Consider the following 21491-nt stretch of genomic DNA (forward strand, 5'->3'; position numbering starts at 1 on the left):
CCAAGCCCTGGAGCTGGCCCTGTTCATCACCTCCACATTCCCAATTCCTCCACCTCGCAGCAGTAGCAGCAGGAAATCCTTTCCACATCACAGTAGCAGTGGACAAGCCTTCTCACGTTGCAGCAGCAGCAGTGACCCAACTCCTTGAGTCCCTCCTCGTTCACATCACCGCCACAGCTAAATCTCACCTCCTGCAGTTCTCGGCCCAACCACTCTTATCCTGCTACCTTCCAGACAGGAATGTGGATGCCGCCCTGTCGCCATCGTAATCAGTAGCCCCAGCAGCCCCGGCTCATTTTCCAAGAGGAAGCAGTGTCAGCGCCACCAGCACTCCTCACCATGGTCAGAATCCAGGACTTCCCCAGAAACTGAAACTCTGCCCAGGGCCTACCCAGAGACTGAGCTTTTGGGCTCAGCCAACTCTGGAACCCCGGAGACTATTAAACCAACCCATCCTCCTGCGTCAGCTGACCTACCAGCCAGGGACTCCACACCACTGTCTGAGCCAGAGGGACCTCCATCACCTGAGCATGATCTCGAGCTGGAAGGTTCCTGTTTGCCCGAGTCTGAGAAACGTCCTGAGCAGGCTGTGTGCCCTTCACAGCCCCAGCTAACTCCATCTACACCAAAGGTCTCGGTACCGTCTGGTCCTACTTCTGCCCCACCAGAGGTCTTTGCACCATCTAGTCCTGGTTCTGCTCTGCCAGAGGTCTCCGCGCTGTTTAGCCCAGCCTCGTCTCTGCCAAAGGTCGGCACTAAAATCCCTGGCTATCGAATTGGTGTCCAGACAACAACTTGGACCTCAACACCACCAAGACAAAATAGCTGCTACTTGACTTCAGAAAGAGGAAGTCTGTGTTATAGCCCAACAGGGAGTGCAAGGAAAGGATGTCCAGTTTCAAGTTGTTAGACACAGACCTCCAGTGGAGCTCAAACACCTCGGCGGTTGTAAAGATTGAGCTGCTCATCGTCTTCCAACGTCGCTCCACTGAAAGTGTGCTGACATACTGCACGGTATGGTTCTCCAGCTGCACCATGGCACACAAAAAAGGCACTTTAGAGGGTCAATAATATGGCCCAAAAAAAATCATTGGACATCCTCTTCCTTCCCTGAAGGACCTGTTCAGCACTTGCTGTCTCAAGAGGGCACGCAGCATCCTATGGGATGCAATAATAATAATGTGCAACAGCCATTCATTTATTAAGTCATTCCTTTTCTTGCACCTTAAAAAAATCCACTTTAAGTTACTGTATTGTCTTGTGTTTCGTTGCGTGTAGTGCCAACGTGGGACAGTTCCCAATTTCATTGTACTATTGTGCTAGGTATGACTGTGCAATGACAATAAAGAGTTATCTTATCTGTTAAGAGATATATTCTAAAACACTTCTTCAGCTGAGAATCAGAGAGGAGAAACACACAGTTTTACTTGTTGCTTAGCAAGGGCAGCTCTGAGCTCTCGCACGAGAGTAAGGGCTCAGGGACTCGCAGCTCTGAGACTGCCCTGGTTTTTATTTATACACCAGTGGGTGTTTGTTCCTTACATTGGAATGTGGATGTTTGTGTGTGTGTGTGTGTGGAGTCAGAGTGTGACCCCATAACCGACTTCCCTAAATCTGCTGGTCTGGAAGTCCAACAGTTCATCTAAGCACTTAGACTAAAACTTGACATAGCTACGTTTATCCTACCATAAAACAATAAGACAAGGTACGACCTCTCCCATGCTCCCAGGATGTAGGTGTGAATGCCAGAGCACTCTGGAATGCACACAGAGCCTTTGCAGACTATTAAGGATCGCACATCCTATCACTACCATATGCAAACTTATATTATTAAAAGATTATACTGACTACTAAGTACAATTTTCTATTGACATTATCTTATAGATAAAGTGTGTTTGAGAGAGAGAGAGAGAGAGATTGGGTCAATGGGAATCGCACTGGAAAGTCTTAGAAGTACTTAACTGAGTGGAATGGTGCTATGCAAGTACCAGTCCATTTGTGTTTGCCATTTATAGTCATGCTCAGGAGAGCCACGAGACAGCAACTGCAGAATTTGTGGCTGAACACAGGCTGCACTGACATTACAGAGAATAGTCCAGATAGTTTGCCTTGAGTAAATGGTAAATGAAGTGATTCTTATGTAGCCCTTTCTACTCTCCCGGAGCACTCAAAGCATTTTATACAACATGCCACATTCATCCACAGGCACTTTTTTCTATGCTTTTAAGTGCTTTCAAACTAACATTCACACACATTCATACGTGGATGGATGCACCAGAGAGCAACTTGGGGTTAGTATCTTTCCCAAGGATATTTGGCATGCTGACTGTGGGAGCCATGGATTTAACCACCATCCTTCCGATCAGCAGATGACCTGCTGAGCTACAGCCACCCCATGAGTGTAACCATATTAAAAAATGCACACAAATGCTTGGTGGCATCTTTGAGTAACCAGCTACAATGTGGGAAATAGGGCAGTTAGTGAGATTCTTCTATTACTGACAGTGAACATCACTCATTCACTCCTGTAGGCTGTGGACTGTTCCTTTCATTAGTGGATATGTTGCCTTTTGATTCATTAAATGAACTCACATCTCTCCGTATACTGCTCCAGTAAGCAAGGTGCAAACATCAGAAATTACCACAGAGGAGAATATTGCTGTTGTTATGAACATCCAGGGTGCTCCACATTTCATATTAATGGCCTGCAGCTCCGACTAATTTTGAAAAACCACCCTGGGGAGCAGGAAGTGTTTAGAGAAGCTTGATTCAATTCACAGGTATTTTACAATAGACTTCAGCTGTCTGTGAAAGGAACTGGATCGATTAGTGGCACAATTCATTCACTCTCCTAACCGCCCCCTTTCCATCAAACTTGCATGACCTATTGCTGGCAGCATCTTGACAGAGCACAGAAGGTTCACAGAGGATATAAGTAGAGGCAGAGGAAACACCACCAGCAGCTACCCTGAACCTTCTACTCTCTCATCGTCTCTGCAGGCGCCCGGCTTACAGGACCTGTGATACCATGAAGGTAGGTGGAAGGCATGAAACGTTTGCAGTATTTTGGTGGAAGGAATTTCTTTTTTTAAAACAGGTTTCATTGGAAAAAATTTTTTAAAATATCTGGACTTTTTGCATCCTCAAAAAAGTGAAATGCATTCTTTCTTGAAAATGTCATTTAGGAAAATGTTATCTTAACTAAACATTTTAATATCTCACTTTCTAAAAGATGAATCAATTAGCAATATCAAAGTAATTTTGGAGATGTCCTCACTAAAAGTTCACTTTTTTCTTTGTATTCACAGATATATTACATATACACACGATTTTTCACTGAGGCTTCACAGTTACTGAGTTAATTATTAAAAGATTTCTTCAAGTGAATATAAAGGCACATATCTGAGTGAGTCGGTCTGTGAGGAAGATGAAGGATGCTGATGACATCATGATTTGATCATTTCTTTTTTGCCGACAGGGTTTGAAGACTGTCACAATAGCGTATGTATTCACCCTTTTATTACTGGCAACATTTATCTCCCAGTCATGGAGCACGCCAAAGGTACGGCTGGTTTGATTTTTTTTTTTCCCCTGTTGAACTGCTTTGTCACAAGATTACCAAAACAATTATTCATATTCTGATAGTATTCTAAAGTCAGAAAAATATCTCCAGCTTTGAGCTTCAAATACTATTTCTTCTATAAAGGGCTCATTCCAGCGAAGAAACTGGACCCCGCAGGCTATGCTGTACCTCAAGGGCACCCGTATGTATCTAGCTACTGACATAATAGGAACAGGGTGACAATAAACATTTACTGTCACCATTTAGCTGTTTATTTATTTAGTTATGTAAATAAACCATAAAGTTGTTTTTAAAAACATTTTTTCAGAGGGAAGAAGGTTCATCTCAGAGGACCGAAAAGAAGGAGATGTCTACGACACTCTTCACCTAGGTACAATAAAGTATCCTGTAAAATGTAATAACAAATGAATAATTAAAAAAAAAATGTAAAGAACCTTTAGTGATTGGTGATAACCATAACTCTAATTCTAATTTGAAAGCAAAATAGCCTCTTAAAAAAAAATTAAAATGGTTTTTGATATGTGTGTGTGGGGGGGGACATTTTGATTGCACAGAGTTTATGGTAAACACTGATGGTGACTTAGGCCTCACAGAGTTAACTTTCATTATTCAAAAGAAAGACAAAAAATAAATAAACTTTCCATGTTTATACACAGTAAGTGGTTTTCATGGAGGACTTTGACCTGCAATCACCTTTAGGACTATGTGTTGTGTTTTCTTGATTGTCAGAGACTCGTAGTCAGAACACAGAGAAGCTGACTGTGGACCAGGCTGCTACTGTTCTGCTTAATTTCCTACAGCAGGCTAGAGAGGGAGGTGAGAGCAGAATCTGGACTTATGGGTTATATATACGTTTTCCAAATGTATGTTTTTCATGCTTTGAGCATCACAAGATGCCATGATGGCCACTTCAGCTGTTTTTGAGACAAAGTAGATATTTCTAGAGCTGACTGGGTAACTCATATACCGTACACTGTCATAGTGCAACTTCGACCAAATATACAAAAAAAATGATTAACTGTCCTTTAATATCTCTGTGAGAAAACAGATGATTTAGGTGTTAGAGTTCAAGTTGTGGGAACTATGGTAGTTGAAGCATGGCTGTGTCATTGCAGTTTTATGAAGGGTTTTTTGCGACACAAATTTGCCTTTATGCCTTAATAAAGAAAAGAGGTTGAATTTTTTTTTAATTTGTTCCAGTTCGAATCAACTTCAGATTGTAGTGAAAAGGCAATAATAGGGGGAAAAAAATAAATAAAGATTTCAAATCTTATGGCATTTAGTTCAAAATGTGTGTTTTGTTCTTCTTTTTGCTCAATTTCAGTTCCATACTTTCTTTTACCGTTCCTCTCTTCTAGCTGATGAAAACGCAGATGAGGTGTATATCCAGGAGCTACCAGTGTGGAAGAGGGAATATTTCTAATGTTTGTATCATTGCCAGACAACAACCTCTGATTTGTTCTGTGTGGGGGAAAGGAAGCTGTAAATATAAATTCTCTAAATATGAAATGTGATGTTTTAATAAAAAGAGTTTCATTGAAACTGTTTGGGGCAAATTTTCTACTTTTATGGTCAGTGTTATTTTTCAGGTATATAATCAATCCCTGTAAAACAAATCAAGAAGCTCCAGATTTCAAAAATATGAATCAAGAATTTAAACAAAACTGAAATTAGGTTACTTGGAAATTCAAGGAAAGATAAGTGTAAACGTGATGATAAATAATAAAATAGAGTACATCAGAATGTTTGCGATATTAGACCACAAGATTACCTTGGAAAACTCAAAACATATACAAACCATTTCAGTCCAGAGTGAAGCAAAGTGTCTTTTGAATCAAATCACGTCATGTGGTTTGTTCCCTTATATTGCCATATTTAAACTACTGTGTAGAGGTGTGTGGTAACACCAAAGTGAACTGTAAAAATTGTGTACTTTAAAAATGGGCAATAAGTAGTCGTTAGATTTCGCCCATCACTTTCTTCTTTAAATGTGAAGTGGTAGCTGCATCATCCTAGTGATTCCAAATGTCACTTGTGCAACAAGTCCAATCACAAAAAGTCAGTGGATACTGAGACCCATAGTTTAGAGATGTAACCAAATTTTTGCAGTCAAATGCTGCAGACCTTCCAACCTCAACTTTTCGGCTTCAGATTAGCTCAGTGTTCCCTTTGTTCAGTGTAAAGTCCACATCTCTGTGTTACACTTCCTGTTTTACTTTGACAGTCCCTTGTCTCATGTCATCGTTTTTGCTTTCCCTAATCTGAAAAATAGTCTACTAAAATTAAAATGAAGGCTACAGTGTCAAATTCATTGCTTATTCTAAATTTCTCCTAAAGCGCAACCCTCTACTATTGCTTCATGCAAACAAACAAACGAATGGAAAGCCTGTGACAGACACTTTGTTCTACTCAACTTTATTTTAAATAACTGTAATGTTCAGTTAGCATTTTCAGACTCTGCTTGACTAAAGTTATTTTGGCAAGCTAGCATTTGAAGACAGATGATGAACTTAGATTTAACCTTTCAACAAACTTTATAAAAAGTTCGTTATGCAGGGTGGACTTTATTGCCTGGCAGCAGAATAAGTAACAACTGTTAATAAAAGGTGATGATGTGGGGGTCGTCATTACTGTGGTGTAGACTGCGGGGCTAACCAGGCAGTGATTCCCCCCCGCACACATTTGTCTGTCAAGTCCATCCAACTGTAAAGGCCATAGCTACTCTGGAGCATTTCAGTTTCTTGACTCTCCTGGTTGCTGCTTCTTCCCCTCTGGCACAGCATTGAGCACAAATGGAGATTTGATATTCATCCGGTCCCTCTCAGCCTCCTCATCTTCATCATAGGGTTCATCATCTTCATCCTCAACATCACTGTGGTGGGGCGTGGAATGGATAGAGGCAGAAGGAGAGGGTGGAACCGAGTAGGGCCGGGGATACCGGAAACCCTCCGTCTGTGGAGACAAATGAGCCCAGTCACTGTAAGTCAGTGATTCCTAAACAGAGATCTGTGAATTTGCTAAACTAATCTAAAGTTGAAGTAGATAGTATAATTATGATTAGTGTGTGAACTCTTACCAGGTGAGCAGAGGAGCCTAATAAAGTAAAAAGGAAGCTGGCAGGCTGGCCTAGAACCATGAAATGCTCATTTTTATCTGATAATCGCTTAGAAACATTGGATTTAAAAAGCAATCTTAAATACTTAGGAAATTCTTGTTACAGCAGTTGACTTCATCAAGAAAAGAAAACAAACAACAACAAAATGTATATAGTTGTAGTATTTCAGACTCCCAGTTCGCAGCCAGTCACAGAACTAACCTTCCTAATCTGTTTATTCAGTCTGTTGGCATCACCAGCTCCACTCTGCTCTCCACAAGAAACTGACAGAAATTCTCCAGCACTTTGCTGCACATACTGAAGTGTCTCTGCTCCCTTAGGAAATACAGGATGCTCACCCCCTTCTTGTATACAGCCTCTGTGTTGGTCTTCCAATTCAGCCTTTTAATGTAGAAGTATCTGGATGTCAACTCCTGCACCACAGCGGCATCTTGTCCTACGATAGACACGGGACGTGTAGCCACCATCTTCGTTTAGAAATCCATCACCTTTCTGGTCTTTTCCACATTCAGAAGCAGAGAACCATTTCTCTGCTCCACAAAATGATCCACCAGTCCTGTGTACTCCTCTTGTTCCCAACATATCCAATCACTACAAAAATCAGTATTTCTGTCGATGTCATGAGCCAGATTTTTACATCTGATTTTAAGTGGGATGTGTACAAGGACAACAAGAATGGACGCAGAAAAGTTCCCCTTGGAGTTGTTGTATTGAACATTAGACAAACTATCTCACATACTGCAGTTTGTCAGTTAGACTGTGATACATGAGATCCTGAGATGTTTACTAACATTTCCTGTAAGTCTCTCTTAATCTGACTGAATTGTGTTAAACTTGATAAATAAAACAAGATGACCCTCAGCAAGCATCTAGATGGAAGCAAGGCTTATGTAGAGACCAAATATGAGAGTCGACAATGCAATCAATCTACCTGCCACAATCTGAAGAGGGTCAAGTGATGTTTTCATGGACCATAACAAGTCTCTCAGACAAAGGAGCTTGCAAAGAAAAGCGTCTGGACTTCTTTAAGTTACTTGAAGACATTTTACCTCTCATCCGAGAAGCTTCTTCAGTTCTAAGGTCAAATGGTGGAGAGCCACCTCCACAGGACAAGACTCAGCAGTCCATCTGCATCTTAAGGATAAAGGACACTCTTTCGAGGATGCCAATGTTCACATTTTGGACGGAGAGGACAGATGGTTTGAAAGAGGAGTGAAAGAAGCCATCTATGTCCACTGTGAGCGACCATCTTTGAACAGAGGCGGTGGTTTACGACACCAACTGTCTGCCATCTATAATCCAGTTTTGAGTTCCCTCCCCAGACGCCTTAACGCCCACTCACATCCTGGGCCATCTGACCTCAGGAATTCGCATGATAAGGTGGGGCCAGGTTTCACAATTAACTCACCCGAAACCCTGGCTGATTGGGACCCACACCCAGTTTCACACCTTGTCTCAGGCGATTAGAGGATCATCAGGGGGTCCTTTTGTCCCTCTGTGGGGGGACACTCCCATTAGGTTTATATCTGGCACTCTCCACCATTTGACCTTAGAACTGAAGAAGCTTCTCGGATGAGAGGTGAAACGTCTTCAAGCAACTTAAAGAAGTCCAGACGCTTTTCTTTGCAAGCTCCTTTGACTACAATGACCTGGATGACTGAGAACCTTCACAGACAAGTCTCTCAGACTTTCTCACATGTGATATGAGGGCAGCTGATCATTAGGATCCGATGGCATCAATTGTTTGGTACAAGAACCACACAGAATTTAGTAACGCCAGTACAGTTCTCATGCTTTCAATTAGGCTGTAAATGTAACCCAGGATCACAGCTAGCTAGCAAAGGTCCTAGCTTCATGACAACTGAGGGGGAAGGAAAAATAAAAAAAAAATATGAAGTTTCTTTCTGTTTAACATTTTTTTGTAATTTCCTGCCTCTTTTTGCAAAAAGAGGCCAGCCAAACACACGAGAAAAGCCAGGATGTCCTCTGAGCACATCAGGTTTTATTAGGGTAGCTCAAATAAGTCAAAAGATATAGGGGGAAAAAAAGTCTATTACAGAGGACAAATAATTAGGCTGGGTCTCAGTAGGACAGAGAGGGTCGTGACCAAGGTTTTTAGGGTAACTTAAGTTGTAAGGCCAATATTAAATCAAAAGGGGATCAGACATAATCCCCACAAACAGTAAACTCTTTAAATCACTTCACAAAGCTCTACCCGCTCCTCAACACTTACTCTACATAAAGTTTTGTGCACAACTATGATCAAAATCCCTTGTAAAGGATTCCTTACCTTCAGAGGGGCCATGGGATCCATCTTAAACTTCTCTGGGAAAGCTCTGCTAAGGGCCAGGTGACGTGCATGTATGTAGAACTGTCAAACAAGTCAGAAATACATTAAGAACTGAACAAACATTTCAATGAAAGATTTGCAATGTGGGCGTCTGAACTACCACCTCTAATCTTGACCATAAGAATACATCCTTGAGTAACGACGAAAGTAGTCTTAAAGTTGGTGCATGCTTTGTTCTACATATGGACCAATTATGAAATCTTGTATGCCAAGTTATCCTGTTAAAGGAGAGGGTGAACTATATAGGAGATCAATACATGGCACAGTATAAAAGAAGAATGGAAAATCATTGTACCACAGTTCACAGAAACCACAGCATGGTAGCCCTATATTTGACTTGTGTAAGTGGAATAGCCTAGCACAACCAAAGTTGGCGGCTTGCGGTTCACTGTTGTATACCTGTATCTGGTAAACCGCAAAAGCAGTAATAAAATCCGATTATCTGTTGGTTGAACCAGAATATAGTTCAGTAGTAGACTCCCGTTTTCTCTGATCGTGTCCTGTTCTGACTTGAACCAAATAACTATTCAGGGCTTCAGAATCAGAAACCGACCCGTCCGAGGTATCTCCAGTCCAGAAGGTCAGACAGCCTCTCAGTTCGGTTGCGCTGGACGATACGCTGCCGCCGAGACTGCTGGCAGAAACTGAACATGAACTGAGTTAGCTGGTTGCAGGACTCCTCAGCAGAACGGAAGCGTCGGTCCACTATATAGATACCTGACAGAGAGGAGGAGGTGGGAGAGAAAACATAATCCATAAGGGTGAACACACATAATTCAGTGTTTGTGCGCCCATGAGCGTGAATGCACTCACGCACCATATGCAGCAGGGTCCGAGACATGCTCCTCCATGAAGCAACCAAAACCTGACAAATTGGTGGTCACACTAGGAATGCCCATTACAGTACACTCACCTGGAGAACAGAAGACAGAAGCCCTAAACAATATGCACAGGGGAAGTATAAAGCATTTGTGTAGAAACATGTATGCCTGGCTACAACATGAGGATGGTCAGTCTACCAGGTGTGTAGCCCCATGGTTCATAGTAGGAAGGGAACACTCCAAGGTTACAACCACGGACAAAATCCTCGTAGTCCATTGGCAGCAGAGGACTAGTTGAGGACAGGAACTCTGGGTGGAAAACAACCTGAGAGGGTGACACACAGATAAGAGTTGCCCATGTCCTTATTTGGCAGCATAGCACAAATTAAAACATCAAAGTTAAGCCAGTTTGTTTGTTTTTAATAACTATAAGTCAATAGATTAAAGACCAACTGTGTAGTCACAGTAGATCTCTCCACATTTTATTAATTTTTAAAATATATATCTATCTTCATCAATAGAGAGATCGAGAGAGATCTTATCACACCTGACGTGGCTGACATAATGTTTTGTTTACCTTGACACGGTCGTTCCTGGAGTTGAAGAGGCCAACACGTCTGATGTTGGACAGGATGGGATCTGCTGAGTCGTCCAGCATGTTGTGAGTGGTTACTGGAGGGAGGCTGTGCCTCTGCAAGCCAAGAAGTTAAAGTATGTGATTAGGATAGATAAACATAAAAGTGAGGAATTCAATTGACCCCCCAGGTGATTTTAAAAAGTGCCTGGTGACCAGGCCCTTAGGCAATGGGGTCCAGTCAGATGCAGCCCAAAGAAGCTACACTGGCTTCCCTCCAGTAGGTCCACCACCTGCAGGTTAGGGTTAGAAGGTGCTATAGGCATTGGGTACATTGTGTGACAGGCGATGTTCAAAGGCAAAGGCCCTACAGGAGGGCGGTGGTCCAGTCTCCAGATACCAGAGCTGGCTATTAAGAAATGGAACATCACGTCTCTGGTGGAATTGAAGCCTGAGCTTGTGAGAGGTTGAGAGATATCAAATAGATATAGTCAGGATCTGGAACCATCCTTGGCAGGAGCTGGACTCTGTTCTAGTCCAGAGCTGCCCTAAGATCTTAAGAGGAATCTGGTATCAGGCATCAAAACCAGAGGAGAAGATACAAATCCATCATCATGTGGAATGGGAGATTTCTTCACGTGGATGAATTGGTGGCCCTGGCATCAGTGGGCATCTTATCCGTCCAATTAACCACACTAACACCAAAAAGTAAGACAGTCCATGTTTATCTGCATCTAATCCAGGCTGACAGAACCAAGGAGAGCTGAAATAAGATGATTGGGGGGGGGGTTGTCTGGCTGTGTTTGTTAATGATAAGTGTCCAGAGTTACACCATCTAACTATCAAAAAAAACACTCTGCAGTAAGGACATTGAGCTGGTAAGCTAGTAGAATGAGGCCGTATTATCTATTGTGGGAGTGTACATATGTTATCGTGATAACATGTCTTCCTTCTCTCGCCCCAACCAGTTGCAGCAGATGGCCCCGCCCCTCTCTGAGCCTGGTTCTGCCAAAGGTTTCTTCATGTTAAAAGGGAGTTTTTCCTTCCCACTGTCGCCAGAGTGCTCGCTCATAGGGGGTCATACGATTGTTGGGTTTTACTCTGCATGTATTATTGTAGGGTCTACCTTAAAGCGACTGTTATTGTGATTTGGTGCTGTATGAACTTCAATTGAAGATTGAATAACTGCATGTGCCGCACTCTCTGCTAATACTGCGACAGCCTGCGATGTTATCCATACTGTTAACAGCAGACTACAAAAGGACCCACAAATTAAATGAAGCAAGAGCAAGAAGAAGTTATATGAAATTCAAAATAAAATATTCCAGCATAGCTTTAACATTTGAGTCAAAATGAAAGTTATATCTTTAATGTTGTTGAAATAAGTTATCCTGAAATTTATATGTGCCTAAATGTAATAGTGGCACAACCATAAACATGGCCCTTTATGTAGTAAAAAGGTAGTTTCTGGCTGGTTGAAAACATCCCAATTTCCACATTTTAAAGATATTAACATTTTCTTATCAAGAGTGTCACCTTAGGTGTAAAGATTTCAGCTGAACACAGTTTGTCTTGGGAAACAATACACTGGTACAATTTACTGATATTAATCTTTCTAGGTCATTATCATCAATAAGGACTAATGGTAGTCAGTTACTTGGAGGGGAAGTAGAATTAAAGATTAGGTTTCTCACACACACTCTCACACACACACACACACCTGTGTGGCGTAGATGGCTCTCTTCATAATGGTGAAGTCATCTCGGTCCAAAATGTTGTTGAGATCAGGGCTCTGCCCTCTAATGAAAGAAGACATACATACATCATCATTGATCTGCAAATTTACACAACACTTTGATATCAACATCAAATACCTCAGCAAGTAGAAATACTTACTTTAACAGAGCATCATACAGCTTTTTACCAAATTTCTCCTTAACAGCATGAGCTGTATCCCTGTTAAAAGCAAAGGAAATCTATCACCACTGCAGTTGTTACTTAGTTTGAAGCACCAACAGTAACAGAAAATCATTATTATTTAGAGTTTAAGAGTTAAAGCAGGGAAGGAGCAAAGTTCCTAAGTTGCATTTTTGCTGAACCATGCCCACCTTAGCAACCACTCATGAGGAAGTACACATTTTTTAAATCAATGTTGGATAATGACGCGTCTTTCAGTACAGCTTCCTACTGGAGGTAAACACTTTGTTCAGGCTGCAGTTAAATCAGGTTTGTGTTTCAAATCAGATCAATACCACGCTGTCTCAAACTGTCTGCTATTTACGAGTGAAGATTGGATTTGTCTGATGTGTCGTGGCTGCCCAGAAAGGTCGATAAGCCCAAGCTTGAAGCAATAAATGTTGTGCAGGTGGCGAACAGCTACACGAAAAGTTCAGGGAACTTGAGCATCAGTAGCGCCTAAAAATAATTTCTCCTAACACTCCTTTGTCTCATTCATTAGTGCACTTTCGTCCTTATTACCTGTTGGCATACAGCCTCTGCTTTTGCGTGGCGACAACAACATGGCAGAGACAACTTAGAAGGCCCTGCAATTCCCAGGCTCCATTTCACATTCCATCCATGTGCCGTTCTTTATAGCCTTCTTCTAAATTGGTGGGCAGATGCACTACAACCTCTGGGATTTACAATTTTACCAAAAACTGCAGCTCCTCAAGTGATCAGTGAGGGAGAAAAATCCTAACAGATTTCCAGATTCCTCCCCCCCGGGTATTGTTCATCACATTTAGAGTATATAACGAAAAAAAATGGATGTACTGTACAAAATTATTTAATTGCTACAAGTAATCAGCAAAGCAGGACGTACCAAAGCTGTTTACGTACTGCCTGCCCCTTCAGTGACTCCACATTGAAGTTGTTAGTTTTCGCTGGCATGATGAAGAAAACTACGACCGTCACATCATTTCGGTGGACCTGCAGAGACGGTGAGGATGATTTTCCATTTGATGTGTACAACACAACGCTACCAAAAAGGCACAAAACAAACACGGCCTCACCCGCAGCAGGTAGTTCAGTCTGGACAGCGATTCAATGAAAATATCTGCTCCCTTGTTTGAGAACTCATAGCGCCCAGCAATGAAGAAGATGAGGGTTTTATCCAAGTTGAAGTCCAGGTGACTACCGAGATAATAAAGATTAATAAAATGAAATTGTCGATTCATTTTATGAAGTACAACAAACTTCGAGAGATGCCAGAACTACTTTTTAATAAAGCAACAAACCCATAGAAGTGTCCCCTGATAAACTCCTGGATTTGGGCCTTGTTGGTGGAGTGCAGGTTTTGAAACTCGTGCATGGCTGAGAACTTCTTCACATTCAGCCCGTTTGGGGTGACCACATCTGTACCAACATAGGAAAAGATGGTTTTATTCATTTTCTGTTGACAGCGGTATAGAAATTATTTTGTGTTTAGCTTCAAACTTTTATTTCAAACTGGAAGGTATTTTTGCCATCAATCCCTGGAATACAGTTGTGTTCAAAGTTCAGAGCCCCCCCCCCCCCCCCCCCCCCTCCCATCTTATACCAGTATGGTGATGAAGGGCTTGTTTTATAGTCAAGTCCTAGGAACCTTGCAGTTGTATCTCCAGGTATTTTAGAGACAGATGTGATGGATTATCCAATTTTTCACTTGGAGCAAATTATGTGACTGTGTGAACATCATACAAAAACTGATTACTTCAAGTTACTGTTGCTAGTTATCGCTACAAATGAGTCAATCATGATGTGCATTTATCTACAGGACCGTAGTGCGATTTGTAAAAACATTTCTTGCATGACTGTGTTGCATGGATCGTCAGAAAACCAATAGACGACGTAAAACCACGTTCTTGTGGAGATAGTATAGTAAAAAATTTCCACCTGGTTTCCTGTGCAGCATGTGGTTGGCCTCCACAGCAGTGATCTGAGAGACTGTTGTGAAGACGTGAGCACAGTGAACTGCTGCTCTCTCTAAGCAGTATCGGTGGTAGATCTGCCTCTCACCAGCCTCCTTGTCAATGTTAAACTGCCACACACAATTTTTAAAAACAGAAAAAAACAAAAACATTCATTTTACTTCAGGGGACAAAACATGTTTAATTATCAAGCTTTTTTTTTTTTTTTTAAACCTGCCCAGAGCAGCAGAATATTTTTCTGAATGCCTTTTTTTTAACCAAATGTATTTGCTTTAACAAGACGAGCCTACAGAGGGTCTACTTTCCTCATGAGAATGTTTTTGTTGCAGTTATTTAAAAAAAAGAAACTATTATTCATATTATTGTTTGTGGATATAATGCTGGGGTGGACAGAGGGTGAAGACTAGGCAAAAGACCGGAGAAGTGGAAGAATAGAAGGGACAAAAAAAAGAGGGAGAAAAGAATGAGGGTGAGATAGATGCAAACAGACATGCTTCCTCTGTAACAAAGTACACTAACGATACAACACCTAAAAGACAAAACAGAGGGAGGTACACAAACAAATATAGAGTTATGCCGTGTGTGGATGCGAGCGTGCATACATGTTTAAATGAGCAAGAGAGGACACGAGTGTCCGAGTATGAGCGTTTGTCATGAAACATAATGGAAAAAAAAAAAATGAGGACGAGACTGCACCAGTTTAGTTCACCGCATCCTCATTAATCCTACAAAGCATATGTAGTATGTATAATTATCAATTTCAGGCATAGTTGTGAACATAAACAAGAGCATAATAAAATTTAATTTTTCAATTAAATGAATAAAAAAAATCTCTTTTAAAGTTAATTTACAGTTTGTAAGTCTGGAAATGATCCTGCTTTGTTTTACCATATTTGCTGCATTTTCTGACTCTCAGTTAACAAGATTCCATCGACAGAATAAGTGATGGTCCTAAGAATCATCTGTCAATTATCCATTCGGTCAAGGAGTAACCTTTAGCTCCACATTGACCTTTAGCTTGTGTGGCCAATTACAAACATTGCATTGACATCTCCAAATGTAGCTCAACATTACTAATGATGCTCTAAGTAGTCCTAAAAGAGCTAAACCTTTAAATATGAGCATAAATCTTATGGCTGGTCATTGCAGGCAGAGAGGCGCGAGTGTGAGTTGCACACGTATTTTGTGATGGACGTGGGGCGTCAGGAGACAGACTCTCTTAAGAACTTTGCTTTTTGTTCTGTTTTCATAGGTACACTGCAATAGGCCTCAGCATGCTGTGGGCTTCTCTTCTTCACTCACTTTTTGCATTTCATATTGTAGTGTAAAGGCCCTACAATATGAAATAAAAAAAGGGATTGCTATTGTGATTTGATAATATAAATAACATGCCTACTGTAGTGCCCCTATGTTTACAAAAACTGATGTTTTTTCCCCTTCTATTAGAGTCAAAAGGATTTAAGTATTACCCAATTCAACTATCTGAGATAGATTTATAATGAATCTAATATGCACATTGTAGACAACATATCAGCTGTAAAGATCAAGCTCTGATTCACAATAAAACATTGACAAATTTTCCTGCCTGTATTATTAACTAGAGTCATAAGAAGGGAATGGCTTGGTGTCCATGACAGTTACAGGCCAACTACAAACAGTGTTACTATGTGTCTGTTTGCTGTACGGCAGTTCTCTTGTTCTCTCACCTTGTCCAGGTTGTTGTAAAAGTCAGTGTTCCCAGCACAAAGGTATCTTCCCAGCAGGGTGGCATGTGTTGTGAATACTGTCGCCATGGGAATTTTGCGTGAGCGAGAGAGAATAAGTCCAGGACCTGCCTGCCATTCATGGAAGTGACTGATGACATTAGGTTTGTCTCCAAGGTGGTCTGTCAACTAAAAGCACAAAAGAAAGCTGCCATGTTTACTTATGCTAACCAGCTCAGTGATGCATATTGAGATTTATTTATTTTTATAAATCCAACACTCAGCATTGGAGCTAACAAGACAATTAGGTTCACTTATAATGCACCTCTTTGAAGAACCATGCAATAAGGGAGCCCAAAATGAGCGAGTCATTGGCTTCTCGGTCATGGTAGGGCAGACCAATGTTGCAGGTGTCCCAAAGGTCCCCTTTCCAGCGGTCCAGGTTCCAGGCTGCTGAGCCTATGTCAAACAGGATTACGTAGGGGCTGCCCTCAATCAGCCAGCGACCAAAATGAACCTGCATTAAGAACAAGTTCAGTTTTATTAGGGACACTTTCAGATTTAAGTGTCTCTGTGCTTCTATCCCAGGATATGCATTCAGTTTCGTGGCAACAGTTTTAGCCTGAGGTTAGCCTAACCCTAACCCTACTTGGGGCGTAGGCGGTATGAAGATTCTGGTTATATCCACTTTGCTAAGAGAAATTTTGGATGCATGCATTTGAAGTATAAAGTGATCACTATATTGTGTTGTTTTTTGCATGACAGCAATATACAGCCAAGTTGTGTTCTTACAAACACATTTTCTATCTGCTCTTAAAGTTAGACAATATAACATTTTAAACATCTCCAAGGAGCCTCGCAGCTTTAGTGTAGCTTTTTACAAAAGTCATGCTAATTGTTATTTCCTTAAGAAATGCATTCTGACAGTATGATCTGCAACTGCCTCATCAGCATATGTGCACCCTCTAGTGGTCAAACACGCATTTGGCATCTGAGCCTCCTGCGTAAATACCACTCAGTGACCATCCTCATCCAGCAATCACAATGCAATCACATCATTCCCATCATACACAGCGTACATCCAGGGCAGCCCAAACTGTATGACAGTGATATTCATCATTGTGAAATGATGAATAACTAATTTCATGGGTGAGAACCCCTAGACCCATTAGTCCCCCTTTATGGTTAAGCAAATTGTATGCCTGTCAACTCAGTAGGTTTTGGTGTGTCAACTGGTACACAGATAATCTTTTTCCTCTCCCATCCCTCACCTGGCAGCCGTTGTGGATGAGGGCATCCATGGCCTTCCTGATGGCAGGATTTGGTGGCTCACAGCTCTCCACTTGAGTCTTGAAGTTGTGCTCGAAGTACGGCCCCATCATGTAGTAGTTGTCTCCCCATTCATCCACAGTGATCTTAGCCTTGGTCTGGATGACTGTGTAGATTCCCCCAACTATAGTGACACACAGGGCAAGTGAAAAGACCTGAAGTCACTGCAAAAGGTTTAAAACTTTTGCAGACTTGACTTTTCTTTTAAAAATTCTTGTAAAAGGCCCAATAGGAACCAGTCTGTATGTTCACAGACTCCTAACACATTACTACAGTAATCTGTGGAGGGGGGGGAAAAAAAGACTGTCAGTGTTTGGTGGCATCATGGCCTCCACATTCAAATTACAATTGAATTTTAAAAAATGCATGTAAAGAATGACCTCTGTTACAGCTTGACGTTATTAAAGCCTGAGTATTTTGATTACTCATAAGAGAATACTCATAGTATTCTCAGTAGTCTGAGTATTATGGTGTTTTGGAAAACTAGATGTCCACAAGGAAACAACAATAGTAGTGGTAACAGTAGCAACAGTTTGATCATACAGCCCTTCCAAACAAGCCATACCTGATGACTTTTTCTATAATTGGACTGTCATGAATTTTAACATTTAACATGCTAACTGAGGCCTGGTGGAGGGTTGACCCTCTGGGGTCCAAATCACATGACCGATTTAAGACTGTACCTATAGCAAGAAGATGCAGCTAAGAGTCTCCTTCAACTTCTTTTGAAAGTGCAGACTTCAATCTATATACCAGTTTTTAAATTGTGTGATAGGCCACGTAAAACCAGAGTTATAATAAGTTTTCTGAATACTATCGGCACGTTTAGTCCCGAAAGAAAAGGGTAAAAACTTAACTGTTGCAAGCCAATAGTGCTGCAATTTGCCACTTTTCCTAACCCGTCTGGTTAAGAACTGGCGTTAAAGATCGCCGTTTAATTAGTCAGAAAAACAAAAAGGGGGGGGGGGGGGGGGGTGGTTGGAGGCGCGCCCCCTGAACGCCCCTTCTGAGTGGCGGAAAAAAGGCAGTTTTCCCGGTCTTTGAACGCCGCTTTTTCTGGCACCCACAAAAACTGCGTTCATTGCGCAGCTACGTGACATAAAAAGCGATCTGTCGGGGTCAACGCCGTTTTTACGTTAATTCTTAATCCAGTTATTTATTTTTAACTAACTATTTGATGCAGAACACCTGATTATTCTGTAAATAGTTTTAAATGGTTATATAAAAACGCCTGACGCCTTGCTACATTTTTAGGAAAGTAGTTCCAAATAACTTTATTTGCAAAACTTGTGCATAACTTTTTTTTTAATTTACAATTTATTTTGCATTTCAAGTTATGAAAATGACTTGTTAAACATGTTTGTAGTTTTTGCAGTTAAAACAAAAATCCCAAATTAGACAGGGAGTGCTGACAAGAATTATTTTAAACATGGCAAGGTAAACAGTTTTAAAAATGTGAAATATACAAGGTAAAATCAAAAGTATGGAAAAACAGCCAATTAAACCCCAGAGGGTTAAGTTTCTGAGTATCATTGGGGTGAATTTGTTGGAATGCCAACTTCTGGTTAAGACTGAAAACTGTTTTGAATGCTTTCTGACTCTCTGCAGAATGACTGATTTCAAATTGCTCAAGAAGCAGCCTTATAACCGGTTCCAGACTGAAGGGCAACAAAAATTGCTTCCTCATAATTTTGATTTCCATCTTCATTGGCATAGGTGAACAGACATCTGAATGATCACTAAACTACCGCTACTTCTATAGCTGTTCACATTTCCAGATCAGCTAATCAAATGCATTTAGTAGCAGCAACTGGCTGCTTTTCAGTCTCCTAATTCCTATGGAAGTAGGAAAGATGTTCCTAGTTTTTCTATACAGTGTTTTTGCCTTTTGGTTTACTTTTGTAAATAACCTCTTATTATGTGCTGAGACATAATCCAGATTGTCATTCAAAAATCCACAAAAATGGAAAGAAAGAGACAAAACATACCTACATACATTATCATCAGCTGTTCAGTCATTTAGTCAAACACTAAATCACTGAAAATAGTCAGGGGCTATCAAATGCTTTAACAGATCTTTTATACAAACCCATTTTGACCAGGAGCTGATATTGCACTGGTGCCATTTGTAGCAGACACAAAGTCTCTTGTTTGTAGGGGTCAAAGCACATGTGGTAATGTTTTTCAGTCTCACTAGGCAGCATAAAGACAAATACTGATATTATCACCAAAACATTCAGTAGAGAATGACGTCTGAGCTGCATCAGAGAGCAGGGATCATATAAACAGTAAAGCCAGAGAAAACAGCAGAGTGCCTGATAACCTCTGAACCTTAATGTTCAAATTAATATTTACATTTTTTAGATTCATTAATTTGAAATTAAAGGTAATTAAACACAACATAAAACAATGTGCTATTGTCACATCTTGGAAAAAAAAAAAAAAAGTTGTAGTTTCCATATCCAACTTCAATCCAAACTGCCAGTAAGAGTGAATAAACAAGCAGCAGAAATCTTCACTATGCATAAAATGTTCTCAGTGATGCGAGGCTAAAGCCACAATTAGTACTGTAACACAACACCTGCTGTCCACATGCAAACCAATTCACTATTCAGTCATTTTATCTTTTTTGTGTTTAGGACACTACATGAGCATCAGCTTAATGTTTAACTCTTCAGAGGGGGCACACTCAGTGCATTTCAATATTTGCTCTTCAAGGGGCAAAGAGTGACTCTTTCATAAAATATTACTAATATTAACAGACAGATGGGGGGGGGGGTTTAAACAGGAAATTGTCCCATGGCATGGTATTAGAGATACAAATTAAAGTGATGTTTAAACTGAAATACTGATACTTTAAAGATACACATTTGTTACTGTTCATTATGGTTTCAGATGGGGTTTTTTTTTTTAAATTCCTTTGATTCATAGATATTTATACATTCTGTATATGGTTTTTCTAGCCACAAGTCATTAAAAAAAAACTTTTAAAAAAAAAGAAACACAAACAAACATATACACACGCACACTGAAATATATTGACTCAAACACATTAATATGAGCTAACTGATTCAAATGAAATAAATACTACAAAGATACATGCAGTGTTTCACTGTACGAACTGGAAATATAAGTAATACAGTTCTGATGAAACTGACCTTTGTTGGTGACCTCCCAGGATACTTCGAAGAGCAGCAGGTCCTCCACAGGCAGCTCGTCCTCCTCCCAGGCCGGCAGCACCCCGGTCAGGGATGTCATGGAAAGCGAACGGGACAGAGGCATCTTACAGTTTCTGGGGATCCAACAAACGTCACTGTTGGGAAGAAGCTCCGCTTAATCTGAATGTAGGACCTTCAAACCTGTTGTGGCTAGAGGCCAGAAAGAGCTTTCCTCTCCAAAGGCAAAGATGAGACTTATTTTTAAAAAAAAAAAAAGTCACGAGGGCAAAGCACTTTCACCCCGCCTACCTTCCATAATCATGTCAGGGTGAAAGGTTTGGTTTTTGGGCTGTGTGTGATAAAAACAAACTGCAGCTGTGTGCTCAGTCTTACTATTTATTTATTTATTTATCTCTCTGAGGAGTGAAGGCCTAAAGTGATCAATCCGCTTTAGGCTGACTGCATGTGAGCTTAAAAGTGTTGTTTTTAGAGCAGATACTAAAAAACACCTTTACATTCCACTCAACACAACCAAATAAGGATTCTACAAACTACTGAACATCTACAGAGAAATTTCCTTGCTCACGCAAAAAACAAACAAACAAAAAACAGCATAAGGCCTGTTTTCGCCCCTTAGTAGTGTCGAACTCCAGAAAAGTCAGAGATTATATCAGCAGAAGCTGTTCACTCCTGAGTCAACTATATTAGCTAGCATGCACATGTGCTCCATGAGGAACCACCCTGCTGCTGCTTAACAAGGCAGAGTTGATTAGCAAAGGTGCAGCAGCTTGTGCCAATCTGACATTTCTCTCCTTAAACCTTACCAAAAAAACTCACCCCAACTACTTTTATCTAATTAAGGCTATTTTTGTAATAGTTTGTACTAAGGAATAATTTTGTAATCTGAATTTCTAAAACCAATAAAAGCAAAATTCAAAATTTGCAAAATA

The 21491-nt window shown here is 40.8% G+C and overlaps 2 protein-coding genes across 3 annotated transcripts; one reads left to right on the top strand and one right to left on the bottom strand.

The window, feature by feature from the left end:
• The first annotated feature begins 2974 nt into the window (after positions 1 to 2974).
• Positions 2975 to 5130, top strand: spx (spexin hormone). The gene is made up of 6 exons (XM_006808345.3): positions 2975 to 3034; positions 3479 to 3562; positions 3707 to 3764; positions 3891 to 3953; positions 4313 to 4399; positions 4942 to 5130. The coding sequence occupies exons 1-6, from the start codon at positions 3029 to 3031 to the stop codon at positions 5004 to 5006; spliced, it is 363 nt and encodes a 120-aa protein (XP_006808408.2). The 5' UTR covers positions 2975 to 3028; the 3' UTR covers positions 5007 to 5130.
• An 825-nt stretch (positions 5131 to 5955) lies between these two features.
• Positions 5956 to 20788, bottom strand: gys2 (glycogen synthase 2). Of its 2 annotated transcripts, XR_015720750.1 has the most exons (17): positions 20542 to 20788; positions 17326 to 17507; positions 16380 to 16571; positions 16058 to 16243; positions 14317 to 14461; positions 13680 to 13797; positions 13455 to 13575; positions 13265 to 13371; positions 12340 to 12399; positions 12164 to 12242; positions 10447 to 10560; positions 10068 to 10194; positions 9866 to 9961; positions 9602 to 9765; positions 8989 to 9069; positions 7037 to 7134; positions 6465 to 6535 (listed from the first exon to the last, which is right to left on the bottom strand). XR_015720750.1 is itself a non-coding variant. In XM_087852702.1 (16 exons), exons 1-16 carry the CDS (start codon positions 20663 to 20665, stop codon positions 6317 to 6319), a joined length of 2115 nt encoding a protein of 704 aa, XP_087708828.1. In that variant the 5' UTR covers positions 20666 to 20788; the 3' UTR covers positions 5956 to 6316. The 2 variants fall into 2 exon arrangements, 1 of the variants encoding a protein (XP_087708828.1); XM_087852702.1 differs by lacking the exon at positions 7037 to 7134 and having other exon boundaries at positions 5956 to 6535.
• Positions 20789 to 21491: the final 703 nt, after the last annotated feature.

Source organism: Neolamprologus brichardi, chromosome 15, assembly GCF_056152115.1.
Source record: "Neolamprologus brichardi isolate AB-2024 chromosome 15, ASM5615211v1, whole genome shotgun sequence".
Taxonomy (NCBI): Eukaryota; Metazoa; Chordata; class Actinopteri; order Cichliformes; family Cichlidae; genus Neolamprologus; species Neolamprologus brichardi.